Source organism: Petromyzon marinus, chromosome 8 (genome assembly GCF_048934315.1).
Source record: "Petromyzon marinus isolate PM22_M1 ecotype Great Lakes invasive population chromosome 8, UKy_Petmar_22M1.pri1.0, whole genome shotgun sequence".
NCBI lineage: Eukaryota > Metazoa > Chordata > Hyperoartia > Petromyzontiformes > Petromyzontidae > Petromyzon > Petromyzon marinus.
Window position 1 is genome coordinate 14,821,190 of NC_133674.1, and position 25,257 is coordinate 14,846,446.

General features: G+C 41.1%; 1 protein-coding gene across 4 annotated transcripts in view; it reads right to left on the reverse strand.

Annotated features, from left to right (window-relative positions):
* LOC103091780 (phosphoinositide 3-kinase adapter protein 1) overlaps window positions 1-25,257 on the reverse strand; it is a 199,600-nt gene that overhangs the window by 15,878 nt on the left and 158,465 nt on the right. For all 4 annotated transcript variants that reach the window (XM_032949831.2, XM_032949833.2, XM_032949832.2 and 1 more), the window contains 4 exons: window positions 17,942-18,040; window positions 9,667-9,854; window positions 6,651-6,717; window positions 4,156-4,275 (listed from right to left, as the gene is read on the reverse strand). In XM_032949831.2, the coding sequence (XP_032805722.2) occupies window positions 4,156-4,275; window positions 6,651-6,717; window positions 9,667-9,854; window positions 17,942-18,040 (474 nt within the window). The remainder of the gene's footprint in view (window positions 1-4,155; window positions 4,276-6,650; window positions 6,718-9,666; window positions 9,855-17,941; window positions 18,041-25,257) is intronic.

The window sequence follows — 25,257 nt, forward strand, 5'->3', positions numbered from 1 at the left end:
GTAGGCCAGCTCTAATTGCTGCTTCGTCCACATGTGCGTGGCGATATCAACGCTTTGGAATGTCATTACCTCTCTGGTCACATATATTAGGAGACATGTAACTTGTGCAAAATGCTCACATATAAGGAGACATGTAACTTGTGCAATATACTCTGATGAACTAAACAAAATTGGTGATACTGCATTGGCAGTGGTGTGAAAGCACAACAAACAAAAATCCTCAACACATCCGTCAATAACACTGTGGCCTTAGAAGGACAAATACAAACAAGATGACATTTTGTTGAATGGTCCTTCAAAGCGCATAAATACGGAGGGCCAGAGAAACTGAGCGGATAAGTTGAAGAATGCACTTTACACCAATGGATCTGACACTAATTAAATTCCTATGCCAATTTACAGTTACCAGTTAACTATTCATGTCAGTTTAAAAACTGTTCATCAGCAAACATAAAAAAATGTGATTCTTATTAGTTCCAATGGTGGAAAGATGTGGTCTCCAACTCGTATCCCCTCTATCTCTCTGGCCTCTGTATTTATGTACTTAAGGGCCATTGTTTGAGACGTTGCCTTTTAATGTTTTCTGATAAGAGAGTTTTGTCAAGCTTTTAATAGTAAATTAATTTTAAGTATGTAGTGCTGTATGCCAATTCTGACTGCATTGTTATTATCACTGTAGGTGTATAATTTAAATGTATATATTTTGCTTATTCCGCTATAAGGATATTATACAGTGATAGCAAAATCTTAATTGATCTCTAGCTTTTCTGCACACACGGGGAATGGCTTCCTCCATGCCGAGTAAGTTGTATTGCTTGTTAAAATCAATCTCTTACCAATTCACATGCAGCACAACCATCCCTATCCATATTTATAACCGCTTTGTCGATACAATGTCAACTTCTTTTGTGATGTCCCACAAATTCAGAATGGAGAAGCATAATTTATTATGAGAACACGTGCAGCTATGGGTTAAAACAAATTGTTATCATTAAAATACAGTCGAACACTTTACTAGAAAATGTGTATGTTGAGCACATTGTATAGAGAAGAAGTGGAATGCACAAATTACAAAATAAAACTCACATTCGTCAGTAACCTTGCCATAACGAGGGGGGGGAAAGGTGATTGTTTTATTTTTCTCTTTCTCGCAGATGTCCTGACACGTGCTGAGGTTTTTGTTGGGCACCACTGCTAATGCAGTATCGCACATGTTTTGGTTAATTGTAAAGCGGAACGAGTATTTTCATTTAAATTGATGAAAATTTTTCTTCTTTGGTTCTTTCGGTAAAGTCACGTAGAATGAGAATAAAATAATAAATTGATAATATTCTCATATTATTGTGTTATTTATTTTATCAATTTATTATTTTATTCTCATTCTACGTGACTTTACCGAAAGAACCAAAGAAGATGAATCATTGCAGTCACGAAAGCTTTAAATCGAAAATTGATGAAAATTTCTCCAGAATATCAGAGAGACGTAAGCTTGCTGTAGAACAGGTGGCTCGTGTAGCAGCAGCCGCAAACACATGGTGGCGTCAAAGACAGAGATCCGCCGTGTAGCCGATAACAGACTGTAACGTAGGTCAAGTGCTACACAGCAACATCGACCAGCAGCAGCAGCGGACTGGTTTCAAAAGCCTTACCTGGAATCACATTCACCTGATCAGCTTCCCGTTCAAGCAGGTGCTTGGTAGATAGCCACAATCGCTGAGCATTACAGCTCTACTCACCGGTAACAATTACCACCATGCTACATTCCCGCTCCGTCATTCGTTGTTTGCTTTTGTGGTCCACGGTAACTGGCTGGATGGAGGGCGATTTGACGATGAAGACAAATATCCCCCGTGTATCCTTAACAAACTGTTGGGGCAAGTGCTGTTAGCGAGCACCTATGAAGGCCGGAACGGCGCACGAGGGGGTGGGTGGCCAGCACTACGCCCGACCGCCTTTGTCTCGCTAGTCGCGATGTTTACACACCACACCAGGTACTCATTTGAGGCTGAGTCGACCTAGGGGAGGCCCAAGACCGGTTCAAATAATCGTCACCGGTGTTGGCCGTGAGCGGGAATCGAACTCGGTCGCTGGGTTCATAGCACAGCGTAGCGCTAACCGCTACACTACCGCTCCCCACATGAAGTTCCAACCCATCTGAAGTCACACACACAGACATTTCTGAATAAAGGTTAAAAAAAAGTTATATTACATCCCTCCGGTTGGCAAATTGTATTTTTAATACGTTTTATAGCTCTTGCTTTAAGATGGTGTTTTAACCTTGCTCCCTCTTTCCGTGGGCAATTTAACATTTCAAATTTATCCGGAAATCACTGGAATAAAAAAAATTGCATACGATATTTTAGAGCCAAACATTACAGCTTTGCCAATGTCAGAATGCTGTCCCTGTATAAAACCATGTGAAAACGCTTGAGTTAAAATTTCTAAAGACATAGGTGGTAGGTTAGGTATTTGCGAGGTTCATGGTGAATGTATGAATGTTGCAATTTCTTCCACACAAATATCAAAAGCTTAAAGAGGTTTTTTTTTGTTATCAATGAACACTCTGTTTCTGTCCCCATACATCATATATACACAGATACACTAAACTGGAGGTCTAAATTAGTTTTTTAGTTGGGCCAATTAAAATTACATAAATGTGTCATATTGGAGATATGAATATAATTTTATTGCACAAAGGCTAGCTCATACATGCTATGTACCACAGTGCTTGGTTATTAGGTGCAGTGCTGTGCTGTATATTGTACCACTATTATAAGAACATCGCAGGCTAGTGGCGATGCATCAGTTTTTGTGATTTATACGCGCAATAGAAGCACATTCTGCAATCTCGGGGTGAGCCATTCTGCATGGCCAGCAGTCCCGCAAGATAATGATATCATCGCGTTTACTAGTTTACGAGGATGGCCGTGGCTACTGGAGTACAAATATTAAATGATGACAATTATCAACATTACGTTATTTAAGTTATTATATATCATAATAAAACAAAGCAAACTAGTGCAGCCTGTGTAGTTATATCTTCATTGCTGCCTGATATGATAGGAACATTTATAACTATTTTTGAATTGGTAATCTAAACAATAATATGGGCACTCATTCAGCTCTCTTTTGAGCTGGTGATCTAGACAAGGGTGAGAGCATCGTACATGTCATTTGAGTCACATGACATGCAAGGCATTATGGGAGTCGTGCCTTCCTGCTGTTTGTGAGCAGCAGCACACCCTTGCGTGCTGATTTTTGCATCTTTGCAGCCTGAATTAATTTTCCCGTTCCGTTGTTTTTTTCTCATAATTTCCCGTTTTTTTATTTTATATAATATCGTATTTTTAAAGACATAACAAGCACGTCCACCTAAATACATAAATGCAGGCAATGACTCCTCTTACAATATCACCATCATCATCATCATTAATTACTGTCTTTTAATTGAAGAATGTGTAATGTATAATTGTCTAATGCATATAAAATTAGGTTTTCGTCACAGCAGACCAAGCACACACATGTGGTTTAAGTTTGTGGTGTGAACCTTTATGCAGTGTTTAAAGAGTCCACCCATGTCAAACAATCACCCTCTCTCACTACATTCCACTCTTCTCCTAAAGCCAAATATTCTCTCTTGCCCACCCTTTCTTCTCTCTTTGCTGTCCTCTTCACTCGTACGAACGCCTTTCCTGTTCCCAACTCCCCATGGTCACTCATCATCAATCCACTCATCTCATTTCTATCTTCGTTTATTCCACGCATCGTCACCGTCACCACCACCACTACCACCTCATTTTACATATATCCCATCCACTCATCTAGTTTCATCTAGCCAACCATGTTGTACTATTGTTAGTTCACTGTGTAGTGCCTTGGTTAAGGCGCTATATAAATGTATAAGATATCATGAGGCAATATGGGCACTCGTCAATAAGCCAAGTGAGTCACCGCTGTAGGTGGCGCAAAGGTGCGACTACCCAACATTGTCCTGACCCATCCGGCGAGCATGGGAGATCAGGCTGATTAATCCTCAGCGGATCATCCCTTGCATGTGAACGCATCACAAAACGTACCACCGGAGGTGGCGACAATGTCACAGTATTAAACTGCAAATGTATTCCACACGCCGCATCAATTCTAAACGAGACTCACTTGTTGTGCTGGAGGTAGAGTCGCGCATGGGACGGTGACGGAACGCCCCCTGGCTCGGAAGAGGAACCTCTTTTGACGGCAGAGATTCATACAGGCCGACAGCTATATCCTCATTCAAATCTGTAAAGGACAACAAAAAAATGATGAGAAAATCCATTACAAAAGGATGCAGATGACCAAGTTCCAAAGAAATGCACGTGTGGTCGTTTGATTGTTTTAGACCACCGACTACAAAAATTTAGAGAATGTGGCCAAGCAATAGGCATCAAGAAAGACAAATACAAATGTAGACTGTATTCTTTGGGTCTTTCGGTAAAGTCACGTAAATAGGTTCAAAGAAAATAACAAAAAACTACGACGTTTCGATCGCAACACAAGCGGTCGTCATCAGGAATAGGGGGTTAGCTTCGAAAAGCAAACTGTTTGTAAAGGTCTGAAATGGGCGTAGTCCAAGTGTCAGCAGCATGGGCGCGGCAGCTGCACGTGGTAAAAACAACTAAACACATTCCTTATCCTGAGTTTGTTTCTTGGCCATAGCTGACATCAGTGGTGAGTGCTGTCTGATGAATCCTAGGCTCCCCTTTCACCAACCCACACTGACCAGCGTGGTGATGTATGGTGAAACAACCCCCAATAAGCAGCGTGGTGAAGTATGGTCAAACAACTCCCAATGACCAGCGTGGTGATGTAGGGTCAAACAACCCACAATGACCAGCGTGGTGAAGTATGGTCAAACAACCCCCAATGATCTGGTCAGCAACCAAAATTACAAGAGGCATTTTTTTCTTCAAATTTGGTAAAAGTAAATAAATCAATATTTCAAGAGCCACAATGCAATGCGAATAGCATCACGAAGCAGCCCTCAAAGACACGTATGCGGTTCCAGAGCCACAGGTTGCCAGCCCCTGCCCGTGACCAACAAAGGGTGCGTGAAGGACTTCATCCATAACGTCTCTTTAAAAAAAGAGACATTATGTTCTGAGCAGAGACACCAAGGTCAGGGCTGTTCACACATTTCATTCACCCAACATTCCTGTGTTTGTGCAAATATATATAAAAAAGCCTATAAGGTGCACTCACCCATTAAAATAAACAGCCTGTATTTAATTATCAGTTCACATGTGGAACTAGCATGCCTCTCATCCAGGATGTTTCCAGAAGGCCAAGTGAGGCATGCTCATAGCAGATAACTGCATTATACAGCTCCATATAATTTGCGTGAACCATATAATCCTAACATTTATATTGGGGACTTGGAAAAATATGGTATCTTTTCATTCTGTTGTGTTCATTTGAATGACATTGCATACTTTGCACATGCACAAACGCAGTAGCAAAACTTGCACTCACTGGGGCAATAAATTACACATGCAAAACGTTTTATAGGTTTAAATTACACAGCTCACCTTTGAGCTCAAGGGTAGCTGGATGAATTGTAATTTCAGGATCTGTGCCATGTGCTTACGTCACTGCATAGAGCAGCATGCAGTGAACTACATGGAACATTCATCTGGCTGCGCATCAAAGCCATATCCATGGCAAGCTGCCGAATGCTAGTAAATGGCCAAAATACACTGTCTGTAATATCAAAGCTTACTTACACGTACACAAATATTTATTTCCTTCAGATGTGGAAATAAAAAGGACATTTATTTTTACTCGAAACACCTCTCCCGAGTGGAATATATCCACGTGAGTTGTTTTTTTTAGCTATCGTGCCATACGGTGAAACTCATGTTGCTTTTATTGATAACATATATGCTTGGCAGTTTTCTTCAGTGGAAGCAAGCTGTCACTGAGAACAATTGTACAGATCCAGCATCCGAGTGAGAATGTAAGCGATAATCTAAGTTGTAAAAAAACTGACAGATGTGTTCAACATCACATGCTCACAACTTTACGATGGCATGTGATGGAATTCCAGGTTTTTTTTTAAGTAGAGTGATTATACGTGACCTTCCATTACTCTCTTCACCAACCCAGTGACCAGCGTGGTTAAGCACGATTAAGTCATCCTCATGACCCACATGGTTTGGAGACGTCCTCATCCAGCAATCGGATAGATAATTGAGCTGTATATGTACATTATGTTACAGAAATTAGTGATTAATACATTGAGGCTAACTCACAAATACCCAGCTCCATTTACACAATGCCTCCACAGCACTTTACATATAATAACCCAACCCTTAACAGATTCGATTGAATACAACTAGAAAGGATTAAGGCAATACAAAAGGCACGTAACCTACACAGACGTCTATGCAAGTGAAAAACAAATGTTTTAAGACGCGACCTAAAAGACTGAACCCACTGACAGTCCCTTATATTCTGGGGATGAGCATTCCACGGATAAGTCACCTGGCAGCGACTCCATATACGGTTACATGAGGAATGTACCACACAGAGTTTTTCGCATTCACCACAGTATATCTTTACGTCTCAAGAGTAATTGTTTTCATGAAAGCATCCTGAGCAGTGGACCCACACATTACCTGGCTGCTTTAGACTGGGTTCTTTTTTTCTCCGGGCGATGCTTTCCCGGATGTTTTTAAGATTTTCCTGGAGATATAAAACAAACACGCCAACATAAACTGAGACCTGCGTCGAATTATACACAATATGAAACAGCCTAATACAAATTAAGAATATTTAATTTGATGACAATTTACATATGAGCGACGTGAACTATACTTTCCTGTTCGTCATGATATTTCAATTCATAACGCAAATAATTCATCTCACTGGTCAGGGAAAAAATAATGAATGTCTTTCATTACATATGATGTAATATTATATAATAAATGAGCCAGAATGATAATATATTCTCCGATCATGATACACTTGAGATTTAATCCATCAAACATGCTCATTACATGGAATACCACAATTGATCACGTTAGCAAAGAAAAAAAAGTGATGAAATGGAATAGTCATGTTTTCAATTTTTATTAGATCCAAACATAACTTCAGGGTATCTTTATTATTTTATTTATTACATTTGGCAAAAATGTTTTGTATTCCATTATTTTGTGAATACGTGAAGGCAAAAACCCCACATTGTGCAATCTTATTAAATCACGACATAAGTGCGCAGACCAAAAAGTTATTATAAGCACTTTTTATAAATTACGTGAATAGCAGGCATTTAAAAAGAGCACAATTATCCATTATGTTAAAAGTGACACAGTAAACCTCATACTCATTTAAACAAAATAACCCTAGACAGCTCCTCCTAAATAAATCATTTCCCGAGGCTTCATGCCTCAAAACACGATACACTTCAGGCAGCGAAGATAATTAAGTACAGACAAAAAACAAAACAGAACGAAGTGACAGCCAGTTGAGTTAAGTATTTAAAATGATGTAGACAAATGTGAGGTCAACATTTGGATAAGCAATGCTCTTAAGTGTTACTTACACACAAAGGCAAATAGTGAAAACCCATAATTTTGATAGATAAATATGTTGGCATCATATACAATACTTAAACGTGTAATTTTCTAGAAATCGACCATGGCCCAGCCATATGATGCTATAAGTCTTACTGTAAAAATCAAATTTCCATTACTTTAGCACATTTACAAACACGACCTTTCAACCACTTTCTTGCTCCATTAGGATGAAAATATTCCCCTCTTAAAAGGAGTCACCAGTGCCTTTTCAATTCAATTATCCAGAGAATAACAACACAATGAGCAACTATTGGAGAGCAAGGTCGTAGGATATTTAAACCCAAAGGTCAACAGCTTGAACATGCCCTTACAAATGACACTGCACTTGTTCAACAGCGATCCTCACAGCATGTCACTACGTACGGGGGGGGTGGAGGGGGTGAGACAGACCTTGGAACTTAGGGCACACAACTCCTAGCCGTGGACACAGAGACCAAGCGTGCGACGCCACGAGGGCACCTCCTTCCGCTGGGTTACCACGCCGACGCCGCGTTGCGACGCCGCTTACACGCAAAGTGCTTGGCCACACATTAACCGCAATGCTTCACTGCAGCAGCGTAGCGAGCGTGGGGGCAGGGGGTGGCCAAAGCTACGAGTTGGGGGCCCCCTTGACAACCACTGTGCGATATGTGTTTCAACAACAAGTGTGAAAGAACAAAACGCTTATTTGAAACGCGGTTAAAACATTTTTATGAACATTTTTTTAATTGACGTTCCACGTTTTATTAAAATTTAATGGGATCAGTAACGTAATATTGCAGAGAGGTACTACGGAGCTGTAGCGGCTGAATTTTGCGAAGATAGAGCGCCCCTACAACGTTAAATGTTCGAGACCGTGAGTGTAATGATGTGATTAGGCGAGAGGAGCCACGATATATAATAGCCTAGGATGCGACTGTGCCGAGACAAATCAAATAATGGGGCTCCACCTGACCGATTACTACACCCCCTGAGCTGATAATGTAGTCACGTCACTGCCTTTGCTGATCTCATCAAGGAGCATGAACCATCATGCAAACTCCAGTCATTCTCGCAGCAGCGGGCTTTTGGCTAATCATTGCACAACGATGGTCACTGGCATTGCGCGCTTTCAGATGCTCTTCAGCGGTCATCTGGACCGCCCTTCCTTCCAATATTAGGAAGCCACTGGAGCTATGCAATTTTAAATTATCTGGATTGAACACCCATTTCTTTAGAACTGCTTTTTGTGTTTAGTTGGTTGTCCTTTTTCTGCATGTGCAATTAGCACGGTTGACTACGTATGGTGTGAAAGAAGTTCAACATTACATTTGATGGAGGCCTAGGGTTTCGCATATATTCAATTTATTCCCATTCATGTTTTACCACCACCATTGCTCAATGCTAAACACCCAATTGTTATTTACCCCGGGTATATCAGTTCTTGATTTTAAAAATGCAATGTATGCACTGTAATAACGCGACATCAAAACTTGAAATAAACAAAACTGCTTCTATTTGGGTTGAAAACTTGTAGTAATGCACATAGCGATGCTATGGCTGGAATTACCAAAGTACCTGTTGATCAAGATTTTTTTTTTATTAATCATCGATGAGCATTATTGGCTACGTCCGGTGCAAAAGAAGTTCAACATACAGAAATAAACTAAACTATTTTTTTTTATTTTATCAGGTAAGGCCCACTGAGCTATATAGCTCTTTTTCAGAAGCGACCTAGCCACAAATGATAACTCGATGAAGCAGCTTATCACGTGGAAATGTATAGCTGCCAAACACTCTAAAACCAAAGGACGTGGAGAAAAATCCATGCGACCACAGGAAGAACATGCAAACTCCATATATTACAACAGGTGTCAGGGTCGGAATCACACCCACGACCTTCTGCATACCAGGCGAGGAAGTTAACATCTCGCCACCGTGTCACCCCTTATACATACATTGTGCTACATTATTGTGTTTCAACCATTATAGTTAAGTGTATTTTTTTGTGGTGGTGGATGGGGGGGGGGGGCACAAAATGTGAGGCCCCCGGCTGCACCCACTGAAGCCCCCTGTGTGAACGTGGCCATGCTCACACCTCATGGAACTTGAAAGAGGCCATACGGCGCTTCTCGTCGATCTGATTCGCCTTGAAGCGAATGACCGCCTCGTCGATGGAGATCAAGCCAGCCTTCACCTGCTCCTGCAGCGTGATGAGCTGCTGCTGCCCGGGCGTCTTCATGCCCGCAAAGTGGTCGTGCGCTGGGTCCTGGTTGGCAGACGCATCTGCGAAACGTCGTGTTGAAAAGGACAAAGCAACAAGCTAATAATGTGGAACAGTACAAGACACTTGCTGAAATTGTGCACAGCACTCCGTTTTACAGTTAATATAATATCTATGGTTTTTTATCAGAGGCACCAAATTCCCAAAATGCCAAGAGGCCAGTGACAAACAGCATTATTGAAGGTAGAATTTAAGCATGTGTAATTCCTTTGAACTATATGTATAATTGGTCTGCAGTTATTGTGTATAATTAACACTATATCTAAAACTTCCTTCTTCAATCGATTAGTGTCTTCTAATTTATCTTACTTTTATGCTGACCACTGTACTCCTGGGCTTTGATGGGGTGCTCTCTGTGCTCTATTTAAATAATTGTCACCCGAGTGGAGGGTCATTTAGTCTACTGGCTCATGGGTAGATGTTACAGATCCTGCTGAGTTTAATTGTTAAATGACTGCCTTATGCCCCAGTAAGCTCTAACAATAAACATATCACATTGTACACTAAACACGTATACAAAGCAGGGCTTTTTTTTAGAGAATACAGCTTCAGTGACTTACACGTAACTTGTGGGAAAATTACGAGTGGAACACAATTTCCAAATGTGCAAGGAATCAAACTTCACCTGCCGTGCAATTTGTCAATGCTTGAAATACTAAGCGTGCATAGCCACGCTGAAAGGGACGCACAATAATGGCCAATGAACATTGTACACCCAAGCAGGACTGTGCAAACCTGCACCGCAGCCAACAGGCGGGCAAGCATGGGTGACAGCCGATACTCAGCACGAGTGGGCGCCGACTGCAATGGGAGAGGGAGGTGGGGGGTATGCTAAAAACAGTGCTCATGGCTGGCATTCATTATCAGTCGTAATAGCGCTTGCTCAGGAGACCTCTGCACTGAACGTGTCCCCAGGTTGCCGTAGTCAAGACACGGAATGCAAAGTGGAGACCAGTGGGCGAATGGTAGCTGGCAAGTAATTTGTTGTGCCGTTTCCGATGAGTTATTGTTTTCTCTAAGTGTTCCGCAAATTCGTGGTTAGTTTTACGGTGCGCTTGGAGCGGATAAACAAATGCCACGCGTGGACGTAATGACACCTAAACATATAGTCACGTTGCTAACACAAAAAATCAATCATGCAGAACACTATCTTAAATATACATGCAATTACTAAAATATACATCAGCCAAGCAGAACACCCATTACATGCGGAGCATCCAATAGAATATATTTGGTATGTTAAAACCTCACAATTATTTCATGCAAATACACTTCACATGCATTGTATACCTCCATTCTACCTTGACGCATTTCTGATTTGAAAATAACAACATTTTTGCAGCGGAGACTGGAATTAAAACAATGAAAGATTATTCACAGCACACACAAAGGCAATTGTAAAAATGACCACCATCCAAAAACCATCACTGCTGTTTTACATAAGATCCTAACGTTATATCACACGCTCCCCGTAGTCTTATTAGAAGCCACTTGGTGCTCAACATGCCACTGCAGTGTTTATAATAAAGTTGTCCTTTCGGGGCACGCTCCGGGTTGCCGAGATCCCCGTTGCCATGGTCTCTGACGGCACACGGGGGACCAATGACTCACGGTTTCGCTTAGCAGCCGCACTCCCCCCCCCCCCCCCAGGCTGAGCACAGCGTTGGGTCCAACATTTCAGGCTGACTCAGGCAATGGGGAGCACCAACCCTGCGTATATGAACCAATTTCAGGACTCGTTTCTCAATGTGGTTGTGAGCCGATGCTTTTGAGAGCGGACCCACACCCACCCAGCCCGCTCGCCCCCCTCCCCCCCTTGCGCCCCCGGGGGGTTTCATAACCCTTTACACCTGTTACCATTTATAGCATTCAATGTGCCCTTTTTCCGTAATTTCGCAATCGAAGATATAAAGAATAAAAAAAACACGGTACAAACCCCTCGAAGCTGGACGCTTGAGGCGGGGGAATTGAGGAGGGAGCCGTTGGTGAGAAAGCCACGAATGGATATTTATTTTTTCAACAACAAACTAGCTTTGGGTTGTTGTTGTTATTGTAGTGAGTTGTATTTTTTTTATGAGTATGGCTTGGCCTGCTAAGTGACATTTCATGAGTGTGGGATTACCGCGAGGACGTTTGAGGCCCTTTTATTCGCCGGATTGAAATTCCAGCGTCATTGTAACCTTACAACCCAGCTTGGCATGCACCTCTTGATGGCTTTCTGGCGAAAGATACGCCACAAGGTGATCTTTTCTCATCTAAAAAGTATCCTCGCGGACAATTCTTCAATTACTTTTAAAGAAAACAATTGTGGGTTGATTACAGAGCGGATGAGGCATCAATATCGGCCATGGTGCCAACACGTCTATAATGTACACGTTTGAAAATGGCAAACGCACTCATATACAAAGTAACGACATTACAAACGTGTAGAGATCATATAGGCTATCAGCATGTTATACTCGATAGAATTTTAATAACTGAATGCATTAATGAAATCCTTATAGCGAATTAAAGAGATTTTAAACAAGTATAGAAAAAAAACCGAATCTACAATTTACTTGTCACAAACATCCGGTGTACGACTGATAATATGATTCATCTTCACGCTGCATATTTAAGCATCTTCAAAATATTACCAACAACTCTAGCATACCTAAACATATGCCGGTGTATAATTAAATAAGAGAGAAATTATGCATGTCATGGTTAAGACATGATTTGAACTGTAAATGAGGGTTTTGCTATCAAGTCGGCAACCTTGGGAAATTCAACACTTTCAATGTTGTTGCACATGCCACCAACGCAGAATGCACACATCATACTGTGTGCATGTGTATATATATCTCTCTCTCTTTCATCCAAAGTATTTTAAAATGGGAACATGCTCACATACAATTTTTCAACAAATGGTAAAAGGAACTGACATTCTCCTGTAATATCAGTGCACAGAGAATGGCGTCGTCATCAGCCATTCCGTATTGACTGCTGGATGAAAACTTGCTCATGCCATCGCCGTCACACGTGGTCCTGTAATGCTGCAATCGATTCACTCCTGCAAATGACCTGATCTCATCGCTCCATGCTAGCCATCCTCGCAAACGTATATTCTGCTTAAGTTGCCATTCCATCTCCAGTCTCATCCATTGGACATCATTAACGTTGAACAATGTATCCTGCCAAAGCCCACTTAATTTAGGTGATGAGATGTTATCTCCTTCCCCTGATATGCAGGTCATGGGTTCGATCCACACTTTGACGATACCTGTACAGTGAGGGGAAAAAAGTATTTGATCACCTGCTGAATTTGTACGTTTGCCCACTGACAAAGAAATGATCAGTCTATAATTTTAATGGTAGGTTTATTTGAACAGTGAGAGACAGAATAACAAAAACATCCAGAAAACGCATGTCAAAAATGTTATAAATTGATTTGCATTTTAATGAGGGAAATAAGTATTTGACCCCTCTGCAAAACATGACTCAGTACTTGGTGGCAAAACCCTTGTTGGCAATCACAGAGGTCAGACGTTTCTTGTAGTTGGCCACCAGGTTTGCACACATCTCAGGAAGGATTTTGTCCCACTCCTCTTTGCAGATCTTCTCCAAGTCATTAAGGTTTCGAGGCTGACGTTTGGCAACTCGAACCTTCAGCTCCTTCCACAGATTTTCTATGGGATTAACGCCTGGAGACAGGCTAGGCTACTCCAGGACCTTAATGTGCTTCTTCTTGAGCCACTCCTTTGTTGCCTTGGCCGTGTGTTTTGGGTCATTGTCACGCTGGAATACCCATCCGCGACCCATTTTCAATGCCCTGGCTGAGGGAAGGAGGTTCTCACCCAAGATTTGACGGTACATAGCCCCGTCCATTGTCCCTTTGATGCGGTGAAGTTGTCCTGTCCCCTTAGCAGAAAAACACCCACAAAGCATAATGTTTCCACCTCCATGTTTGACGGTGGGGATGGTGTTCTTGGGGTCATAGGCAGCATTCATCCTCCTCCTCCTCCTCCAAACACGGCGAGTTGAGTTGATGCCAAAGAGCTCCATTTTGGTCTCATCTGACCACAACACTTTCACCCAGTTGTCCTCTGAATCATTCAGATGTTCATTGGCAAACTTCAGACGGGCATGTATATGTGCTTTCTTGAGCAGGGGGACCTTGCGGGTGCTGCAGGATTTCAGCCTTTCACGGTGTAGTGTGTTACCAATTGTTTTCTTTGTGACTATGGTCCGAGCTGCCTTGAGATCATTGACAAGATCCTCCCGTGTAGTTCTGGGCTGATTCCTCACCGTTCTCATGATCATTGCAACTCCACGAGATGAAATCTTGCATGGAGCCCCAGACCGAGGGAGATTGACAGTTCTTTTGTGTTTCTTCCATTTGCGAATAATCGCACCAACTGTTGTCACCTTCTCACCAAGCTGCTTGGCAATAGTCGTGTAGCCCATTCCAGCCTTGTGTAGGTCTACAATCTTGTCCCTGACATCCTTGGAGAGCTCTTTGGTCTTGGCCATGGTGGAGAGTTTGGAATCTGATTGACTGATTGCTTCTGTGGACAGGTGTCTTTTATACAGGTAACGAGCTGAGATTAGGAGCACTCCCTTTAAGAGTGTGCTCCTAATCTCAGCTCGTTACCTGTATAAAAGACATCTGGGAGCCAGAAATCTTTCTGATTGAGAGTGGGTCAAATACTTATTTCCCTCATTAAAATGCAAATCAATTTATAACATCTTCTTTGGTTCTTTCGGTAAAGTGGAGTGCCAGCGCTGTCCTACCAGACACATCTCGTCCCTTCACCTGATGAAGGCCGCTTGTGTTGTGGCCGAAACGTCGTGAGAATATTATTGTGTTATTTTATTTTATCAATTTATTATTTTATTCTCATTCTACGTGACTTTACCGAAAGAACCAAAGAAGATGAATCATTGCAGTCACGAAAGCTTTAAATCGAAATTCAATTTATAACATTTTTGACATGCGTTTTTCTGGATTTTTTTGTTGTTATTCTGTCTCTCACTGTTCAAATAAACCTATCATTAAAATTATAGACTCATAAGTTCTTTGTCAGTGGGCAAACGTACAAAATCAGCAGGGGATCAAATACTGTTTTCCCTTACTGTATCATGTGTGGCCTGGTCACCTCTGGAACAGGGCTAATAGCTCAGTCGGCTTTACATGGTCAAATTAAATGGGTTTAGTTTAGCACCTAATATGATATCACTGTTTTTGTCAGTATAATTCAAATATTACTTCAAGCATACATCTCTCCATCCCTTCTTTGTACGTTTATTTTCTATTTAATTTGCTTGTGTCCGTGTTTCTCATTCATGTCATATCTGTGATTATACCATTATTGAAAAGTGTCTTCTTCGTGCACAGTACTGTTATGCTACTTTTGACGTATTCTTGGTTCTTTCGGTAAAGTCACGTAGAAGGGAAACAATACAATAATAAAAATATATTTATATTTGACATGCGTTTTTCTGGATTTTGTTGTTGTTATTCTGTTTTTATTATTTTATTGTTTCCCTTCTACGTGACTTTACCGAAAGAACCAAGAATATGAATCCCTGCAGTCACGAAAGCTTTAAATCTACTTTGTATGATCAAAACATTTTTCTCCAAATGTGATCAATCCTGCTCTTATATTCACCTCGATTTCATAATTTTCATCCCAATACACATTTCATAACTGCCCCAGCTGTAAATATTCTACTTGTGAACCTCCAACGATCACCTTAATTTATTTAGCAAACATCTTTTTGTTTTAAAGCTTTCGTTACTGCAGGGATTCATATTCTTGGTTCTTTCGGTAAAGTCACGTAGAAGGGAAACAATAAAATAATAAAAATATAAAACAACAATAAAAATATAAAACAACAAAAAAATAATAAAAATGTGGTTTTACATTTTTATTATTTTATTGTTTCCCTTCTACGTGACTTACCGAGAGAACCAAGAATATAAACATCTTTTTGTTTTTGCTCATATTTGTCGAGTCCAAACTTGCAGCATTATGTGTTATGCCCTTCAATTATCTCCATTGTTATGATTGATTTTCATCAGCAAATCTGACATGGCTAACAGTCTCTCCATTCGTGTGTCTGCCTTTATTTCTCCAAACCAGTTCTTATAAAATATCAAATGTCTCTGAATATCCTTGGTGAGAACCTATTTTACTATCTGATACCTCTTCTTATTTCTCTTTATGCAATCTCATTGCAGTGCTTCCTTATTTTTGTAATGATTTGTATAGTTCCTACGTAATTATTGTATTAGTAAGACCTTGGCTTGGAAGACTCCTGCAGTATCCATTGCATCAAATGCTGATTCATATTTGGTAATAGCCAGGAATAAAAGGTATGCAGTACTTATTTGTAGTTTCTTGGATTTGGTTACTAGTGTAGTAAATGGCAGACCATATACTAAAGCGAATGTACCTTATATACTTCACTCACGAGCCTGCTACGTGAATTACAGGTCCCTATATTGCTCAGTTTATGATTTTGATCATATAATAAGTGAGTGTTTTACGTGATCTACACATAATTAATGGTAATGACTTATATTGAAATATTTCCTTTTTTGTATCTCATGCTAATGAAATGACCACTCCTATATATTATTTATTTATACATAGTACCTAAGCAAAACATCTGCATCTATTATGTTTAACAGTGACATGCCAGCAGTTTATTTCAAGTTAATGTAACTGCATCCAACCAACTTCATAAATGTTTATAGGACAATTATGGTACATTCTAATTGCTATGGATTGCTAGGTGTCAAGTAAAATTAGGAGAAGATGGGAGAGGTGGGAAATTATAATCAGGTGATCACTATGGGATGGTACACTGACACAATAATACAGCCAACACTGCTATGCATCAGAGCATGCCATGCTACCACGTCCTATTCATCTGCCTACAGCTAGACCAACAATCGCCAGGAAATAAATGGAATGTTAAAGCAGGCATTCTTTTCTCCTTGGTACATATATATTATTCAATGGGGCGGAGCAGCGGCGCAGTGGTTGGCTCACTGCGCTATAAACCAGGTGACCTAGTTGGATTCTCAGCTGAGGCCAACGTCAGTGCTAAGTGATATCTGAACGGGGTCTGGGCACCACCCGAACTTCATGAACACGCACTGATCGGCATGGCGAAGTATGATAAAAAAAATACCTCCCGTGGTCGACACGCCATGGGGAGGCCTTTGCTGAGCAGTGTATTGACAAGTGACTGTAATTATTGTATGATTTGCCAAGAAACTTGCATGCATGAGAATATGCTGTGCAAACTGTGCATGGCACGTAATATAGCGGTGGTTATTGCTTTAGGTTATTATGGATGCAGGTTTGGATATTTGTTTCTGAACCATCCACGGATTATGTAAATTACCTCATCTTGTCCAATATGTGAATTAAAAAAATCTAGAAAGTGCGAAGCGAACTCAATGATGGCAACATAGATTCTCACAAACCCTGGATTCCGAGTACCTAAACATGCGCGACTTCAATGGAATGATATTGCACTCATGAACATTTTATTGCTGCCTCTGCAATATTATTACAAATATTGTCATGTACATATCAAATTCATTTCAGACAAGGCATACATTTTGTGTATTAATTGCGTGTTGCAATATGTTAGACTTTAGGAAGTAATGCATACCTTGTGGTGCATATTAAATTAAGAGTGCATCCTTTCTTGTAGTGTTTGTTACGCTGTCGAATTTCCACTCATTCACAAGACCCATGAAAAATATACGTCGTGATCCATGTATAAATACCCTACTAAAATAACAGGGATAAGTTACAGCACAGAGAAAACTGCATTTTATGTCAAAGCCTCTACATGCCAACAACCAATCTCAATGAACTCATTAAATATTGTAACATTCTCCCTGGTAAGATACGGAGCCATCAATTTAACAATTTTTTGTATTGCCTCTTGAGAAGAAAGCAAAGAGAGCCATTAGAAACCAGTGGGTATCTTACAAATGAATCGCCGGAAATATTTGTAACTAAAGAGCATCACAGCAACAAAATGCATTTACAGTAATGAAGCTGTACAAAGAATAGACATTCACCTTCAAAACCTTTCTCCGGCTGGTGCTGGGCAACAGCTGGTGGTGACCTTGCTGGCTTCAGAGAGGCCCTTTTTGGCCAATTCTGTTGCGACCTTTCTTCTGAAAGAAGAAGCAGAAGCACAGTCAATGTGGCAACCATCAGAGTGTTTTTTTTCCCCCAACGTAACGCATGCCTAAGACAATTTTGTTCCTTGCACACTTTGATTCGGTATGTATTCTATTTTCTTTTTCAATAACAGTATTAACGAAGTTCTACATGTACAGTATAATGGTATACAGTACGAGCAAATATGATTGTTTGATTTAAGTAGAGTGTTTTCAAACTTGCGATAGACTCGTATGTATTTATAAACAAGCACAAATGTGCTTTAACTGTGTAAACGTGTTAATGCATTTGCCTTTTCGCCTCTGGCGTGCTAATTTAAGGGTCGCATATATATTTAAAATGTTGTAAATGGGCCTTTAACAGACTTTTACATTTGAAACTGAGGTCAATGGGTTTCACGTCTTGACTCTGTGTGTCCTTGGATGGTTTAAACCTGGCTTTGAGCAGATCAACAAGAAACAATTTATAGCCAGCGATTGTCCCGGCAGCCCACCTGACACAACGTGGCGATCAATACTCTGCAGCCTGTCATGAAGAGGAGCAAACAGGTGAGTGCTTCTTCACTCTGAAAGTGTTCATGGGAAAAACCCTGATTTAAAGCGTTCGTGACTGCAGGGATTCATATTCTTGGTTCTTTCGGTAAAGTTTCCCTTCTATGTGACTTTACCGAAAGAACCAAGAATATGGGAAAAACCCTATCCAGCGAGTGTAAGGATGTGCTTACCCAAGGATGGCTTAACATTCATGGGGAAAATGTCATTTCCAGCTCCAAAAAAAAATGATCCGCGCCACAGAATGTTCAACAAGGTAGCGATGAGCAACTTTCACTGTATATATATTATTGGTTCTTTCGGTAAAGTCACGTTGAAGGAAAACAATAAAATAATAAAATATATATATAAAACAATAAAATTCTCGCGACGTTTCGACTGCAACACAAGCAGTTTTCCTTCAACGTGACTTTACCGAAAGAACCAAGAATATGAATCACTGCAGTCACGAAAGCTTTAAATCAAAATTTAACTTTCACTGTGTGAAAAACTGGTGTGAGACGCACCTTGAGCTTCAGTGTTCTGCATGTTACAAACAATTTACCTATTTCAATGGTGAGCACCGAATCATTTCAGGCTACATTTAATTAAATGGATTTGGCACAACACATGGCTAAGCTAAGTTTCAATATACGTTAAACATTGTAAATGTTACCTATCCACACATTCAACATCTGGGAAGGTGATTACAGTTATCTTTGAGTGACATTAATGGCTGTTTATATACCCGTACTGTTACAGTTATTAATAATCATTCCTAATGTATTACACTTAAAAGAGGTCAATGAACAGTGGGGTAAAACATAGGATGCGTGCATCTGAGTTGTGCAATTTTCTGGGAAATACAATACATTCCAAAACATATGAAATCAACTGAGCAATTATAGAGTGCACGTACGTATATTGTAAGGAACCCTAGGATGCTCTGCATGAGGAGCGCTATCTAAAAATAATTGTATCGTACATCATTTAACTTTTTAAAAGTCTGACGACTCATAACCGTGCAAAAAACCTTGCAGAGAAACCCTGTTCTCTTGTGAGGTTGACGGTGCTCGTGGATATGCATCTCCAAAGGGCCAAATCGTGCCGCCCGCTCAATATTCTTTACCCTGTTGTGATTGACAACCAGTGCTGACAACCATCTCTACTTTCCGGTTACCTCCAACGCCTCATTTGACTTAAGTGACTATCGCAGAGAAAGTGTGCCATGCTGTCTGGCTGTCTATTGTTCCTTTATTCCCTGTTGAGTTAGTGGTTCTCAATTCCCTTTCCCTATCTGTGATTCATCAACACACAACTGTAAGTTTCCCAGACTAAGTGTATAAAAAAGCAACCCAAGTCACTATGCACGTTCAATACGAACAAATGTTCTGCATTGAAACGTAAAGATTTACATTATTTACAGGTAAACTGCTTTCGTTGAGAAAATTGTAAAAAAAAAAGAACATGTTTACGGTAAAATTGTTTCACGTAAGATTGATCTTCCGAACATCACGATTTAATTAAATGTATATATATACAGTATTTTAAAAAAATCGTGTTTGTACTGGATTAGAGCCAATTCAACTCTGTGAGCTCATGGTGGGTGAGCAGAGCAGTGTGGAAATTGCCTGCTGGTCAAAAGCTGGGGCAACACTCTGGGGGAATGGTAAATGAAGAACATTAATCAGACAGTGGTAAAAACTCCTACAGCATCTCGATCAGGAGCCGCTTGCAGCTTCGAGATGTTCTTGGTGCTATAACTGTGGGTCACCAATAAATCAAACCGGTTTGCCTCTGAACGTGGGTCTTTTCGCACATGCCACATGTAATAATCAAATGCAAATCAAATGAGCGTCACTACAGCTATCTAGCCTACCTAGAAAAAGCATTATAAACGTATACATATTAGCCCTGGTATTCATATATATGTGTGTATATTATATATCTCAGCACCTGCTCTGCTAATGTAGGGAACATGACTTAATGTAAATGCTCTTCAGCAACATATTCCTTTTAGGAATGCACTTGGAATGCCATCTGGACTGCCTGGATGTCCTAGCGATTAAAATTATATTTGCTGAGCAGCAGATTGCAAGTGTCTGGCAGTTGAAATCTTCATTCTTGCAATCCTAGAGGACATAATCAAAGGACTCCAACTGGTCTAAAGGTGAACATTAAACACTGTGACGTGATTTAGAAAAGCAGCAGATAGATGAACCTATGTATCGACTTTTTTTTTAAATACAGTGAAACTTTCAGATAACGTTCTTGATGGGCTAGAAAAACTGAACGTCACAGAGTACTTTCCTGCCATTAAAAAAAAACCGGTTCTCATTTGTCTGTTTTTTCTAGACTCTGCCTTTCGTGCGCTCCCACTCTCACTGCCTCTTTGATTCTGCATATATTTTCTCTTCAAAGCTCTATCCACTGCTATTTCGAATATACATTTGCACTGGGTTTGCCACCTTTTCCATAATCTAAGAGAGCAGTAAAATATGTATGGGGACATTTATGGTGGGGAAATAATTATATAATTACATAACAATACCTTTTGGTTCTTTCGGTAAAGTCACGTAGATAGAAAATTAATAGATGACGACGTTTCGATCGCAACACAAGCAATCGTCATCAGGTGAGACAAACACAGCAGGAGAACTGCTGAGGCAGGAGAAAGAGCTGCTGCAACAAGAGGTTACATAGGCTTGAGGTGGGCTCAACCCAAGGGTAAGTGGGCGGAGCTAGAGATCAAATTTGCATGTAAATGTAAGAGATTAGCATGTCAATGTAAGACGGCTACAGCAACCAGGGGCTGTATCGATGAGAAGATTAGCATGTCAATGTAAGACAGCTCCAGCAACCGGGGACTGTGTCAATGACAAGATTAGCATGTCAATGTAAGACGGCTCCAGCAACAAGGGGCTGTGTCAATGAGAAGATTAGCATGTCAATGTAAGACGGCTCCAGCAAACAGGGACTGTGCCAATGAGAGATTAGCATGTCAATGTGAGAGAACCGGACAAAATAAAACGGCAAGAGCAACTACGAGGAAAGACCAGCATGTGAACAAGAGTGACACACGTGGAGAAAGAGAGATACACACAGAGACACACACAGAGAGACACAGAGTGAGAGATACACACAGAGGGACAATCCACAAACAGAGAGAGACATCCACATAGAGAGAGACACAGAGAGAGAGAGAGACCTACACAGAGAGAGACACATATGGAGATAGACAGAGACACAACACAGAGAGACACAGAGAGAGAGAGAGACACACACACACAGAGATAAACAGAGATAGACACACAAAGAGAGAGACACACACACAGAGAGAGACACAAAGAGAGGCACACACATAAAGACACATACAGAGAGGCACAAACACAGAGGCAAACAGAGAGACACACATACAGAGAGACACATACAGAGAGACACATACACAGAGAGACACACATACAGAGAGACACATACAGAGAGAGACACACACACAGAGACACATACACATTGAGACAAACAAACAGAGAGACACACATACAGAGAGACACATACACAGAGAGACACACATACAGAGAGACACACACACAGAGAGACACATACACAGAGAGACACATAAACAGAGAGACACATACACAGAGAGACACACATACAGAGAGACACATACAGAGAGACACATACAGAGAGACACACACACACAGACACATACACAGAGAGACACATAAACAGAGAGACACACATACAGAGACACACATACAGAGACACACACACAGAGAGACACATACACAGAGAGACACATACAGAGAGACACATTCACAGAGAGACACATACAGAGAGACACATACAGAGAGACACACACACAGAGAGACACATACACAGAGAGACAAACAAACAGAGAGACACACATACAGAGAGACACATACAGAGAGACACACACAGAGAGACACACATACAGAGAGACACATACACAGAGAGACACATACACAGAGAGACACACATACAGAGAGACACACATACAGAGAGACACATACACAGAGAGACACACATACAGAGAGACACACATACAGAGAGACACAAACACAGAGACACACATACAGAGAGACACACATACACAGAGAGACACACATACAGAGAGACACATACAGAGAGACACATACACAGAGAGACACACATACAGAGAGACACATACACAAAGAGACACACATACAGAGAGACACATACACAGAGAGACACATATACAGAGAGACACATACACAGAGAGACACACACACACAGACACATACACAGAGAGACACACATACAGAGAGACACATACACAGAGAGACACACACACAGAGAGACACATACACAGAGAGACACATACACAGAGAGACACACACACAGAAAGACACACATACAGAGAGACACACATACAGAGAGACACACACACAGAGAGACACATAAACAGAGAGACACACACACAGAGAGACACATACACAGAGAGACAAACAAACAGAGAGACACACATACAGAGAGACACATACAGAGAGACACACACAGAGAGACACACATACAGAGAGACACATACACAGAGAGACACACATACAGAGAGACACATACACAGAGAGACACACATACAGAGAGACACACATACAGAGAGACACACACACAGAGACACACATACAGAGAGACACACATACACAGAGAGACACACATACAGAGAGACACACATACAGAGAGACACACACAGAGACACACATACAGAGAGACACACATACACAGAGAGACACACATACAGAGAGACACATACAGAGAGACACATACACAGAGAGACACACATACAGAGAGACACATACACAGAGAGACACACATACAGAGAGACACATACACAGAGAGACACATATACAGAGAGACACATACACAGAGAGACACACACACACAGAGACACATACACAGAGAGACACACATACAGAGAGACACATACACAGAGAGACACACACAGAGAGACACATACACAGAGAGACACATACACAGAGAGACACACACAGAGAGACACACATACAGAGAGACACACATACAGAGAGACACACACACAGAGAGACACACACACAGAGAGACACATAAACAGAGAGACACACACACACAGAGACACATACACAGAGAGACAAACAAACAGAGAGACACACATACAGAGAGACACATACAGAGAGACACACACAGAGAGACACACATACAGAGAGACATACACAGAGAGACACACATACAGAGAGACACACATACAGAGAGACACACATACAGAGAGACACATACACAGAGAGACACACATACAGAGAGACACACATACAGAGAGACACACACACAGAGACACACATACAGAGAGACACACATACACAGAGAGACACACATACAGAGAGACACATACAGAGAGACACATACACAGAGAGACACACATACAGAGAGACACATACACAGAGAGACACACATACAGAGAGACACATACACAGAGAGACACATATACAGAGAGACACATACACAGAGAGACACACATACAGAGAGACATATACACAGAGAGACACACACACAGAGAGACACATACACAGAGAGACACATACACAGAGAGACACACACACAGAGAGACACACATACAGAGAGACACACATACAGAGAGACACACACAGAGAGACACACACACAGAGAGACACATAAACAGAGAGACACACACACAGAGAGACACATACACAGAGAGACAAACAAACAGAGAGACACACATACAGAGAGACACATACAGAGAGACACACACACAGAGACACACATACAGAGAGACACATACACAGAGAGACACACATACAGAGAGACACACATACAGAGAGACACACATACAGAGAGACACATACACAGAGAGACACACATACAGAGAGACACACATACAGAGAGACACACACAGAGACACACATACAGAGAGACACACATACACAGAGAGACACACATACAGAGAGACACATACAGAGAGACACATACACAGAGAGACACACATACAGAGAGACACATACACAGAGAGACACACATACAGAGAGACACATACACAGAGAGACACATATACAGAGAGACACATACACAGAGAGACACACACACACAGACACATACACAGAGAGACACACATACAGAGAGACACATACACAGAGAGACACATACACAGAGAGACACATACACAGAGAGACACATACACAGAGAGACACACACACAGAGAGACACACATACAGAGAGACACACATACAGAGAGACACACACAGAGAGACACACACACAGAGAGACACATAAACAGAGAGACACACACACAGAGAGACACATACACAGAAACATCACAGCCAGTTATAGTCTGTAAAAAAAGCGAGAGCTCCCGCCACATCGAGGGAAAGGGACAACGGGAGCTGTGTTAGTGAGACACTTAGCCCGTTAATGTAAACAATAAAAGTGGGAAAATGATGCTTCAGGGAAACACATGGAACAAGAAATTGTAAGATTGTGCAACTGTGATTTTTTCTGATATAAACAACAACAATAATAGAGGATTATGCAGGGCTATATAAGGTACCGGAATGTAAATGCCGTTTCGCTATATCTATTCGAAGGGGTTGAGCGACCGCTGTAAATGAGATGTTCAAATCTCCTGAGCAGATCTTTCCAACGGTGATAACGTTCAA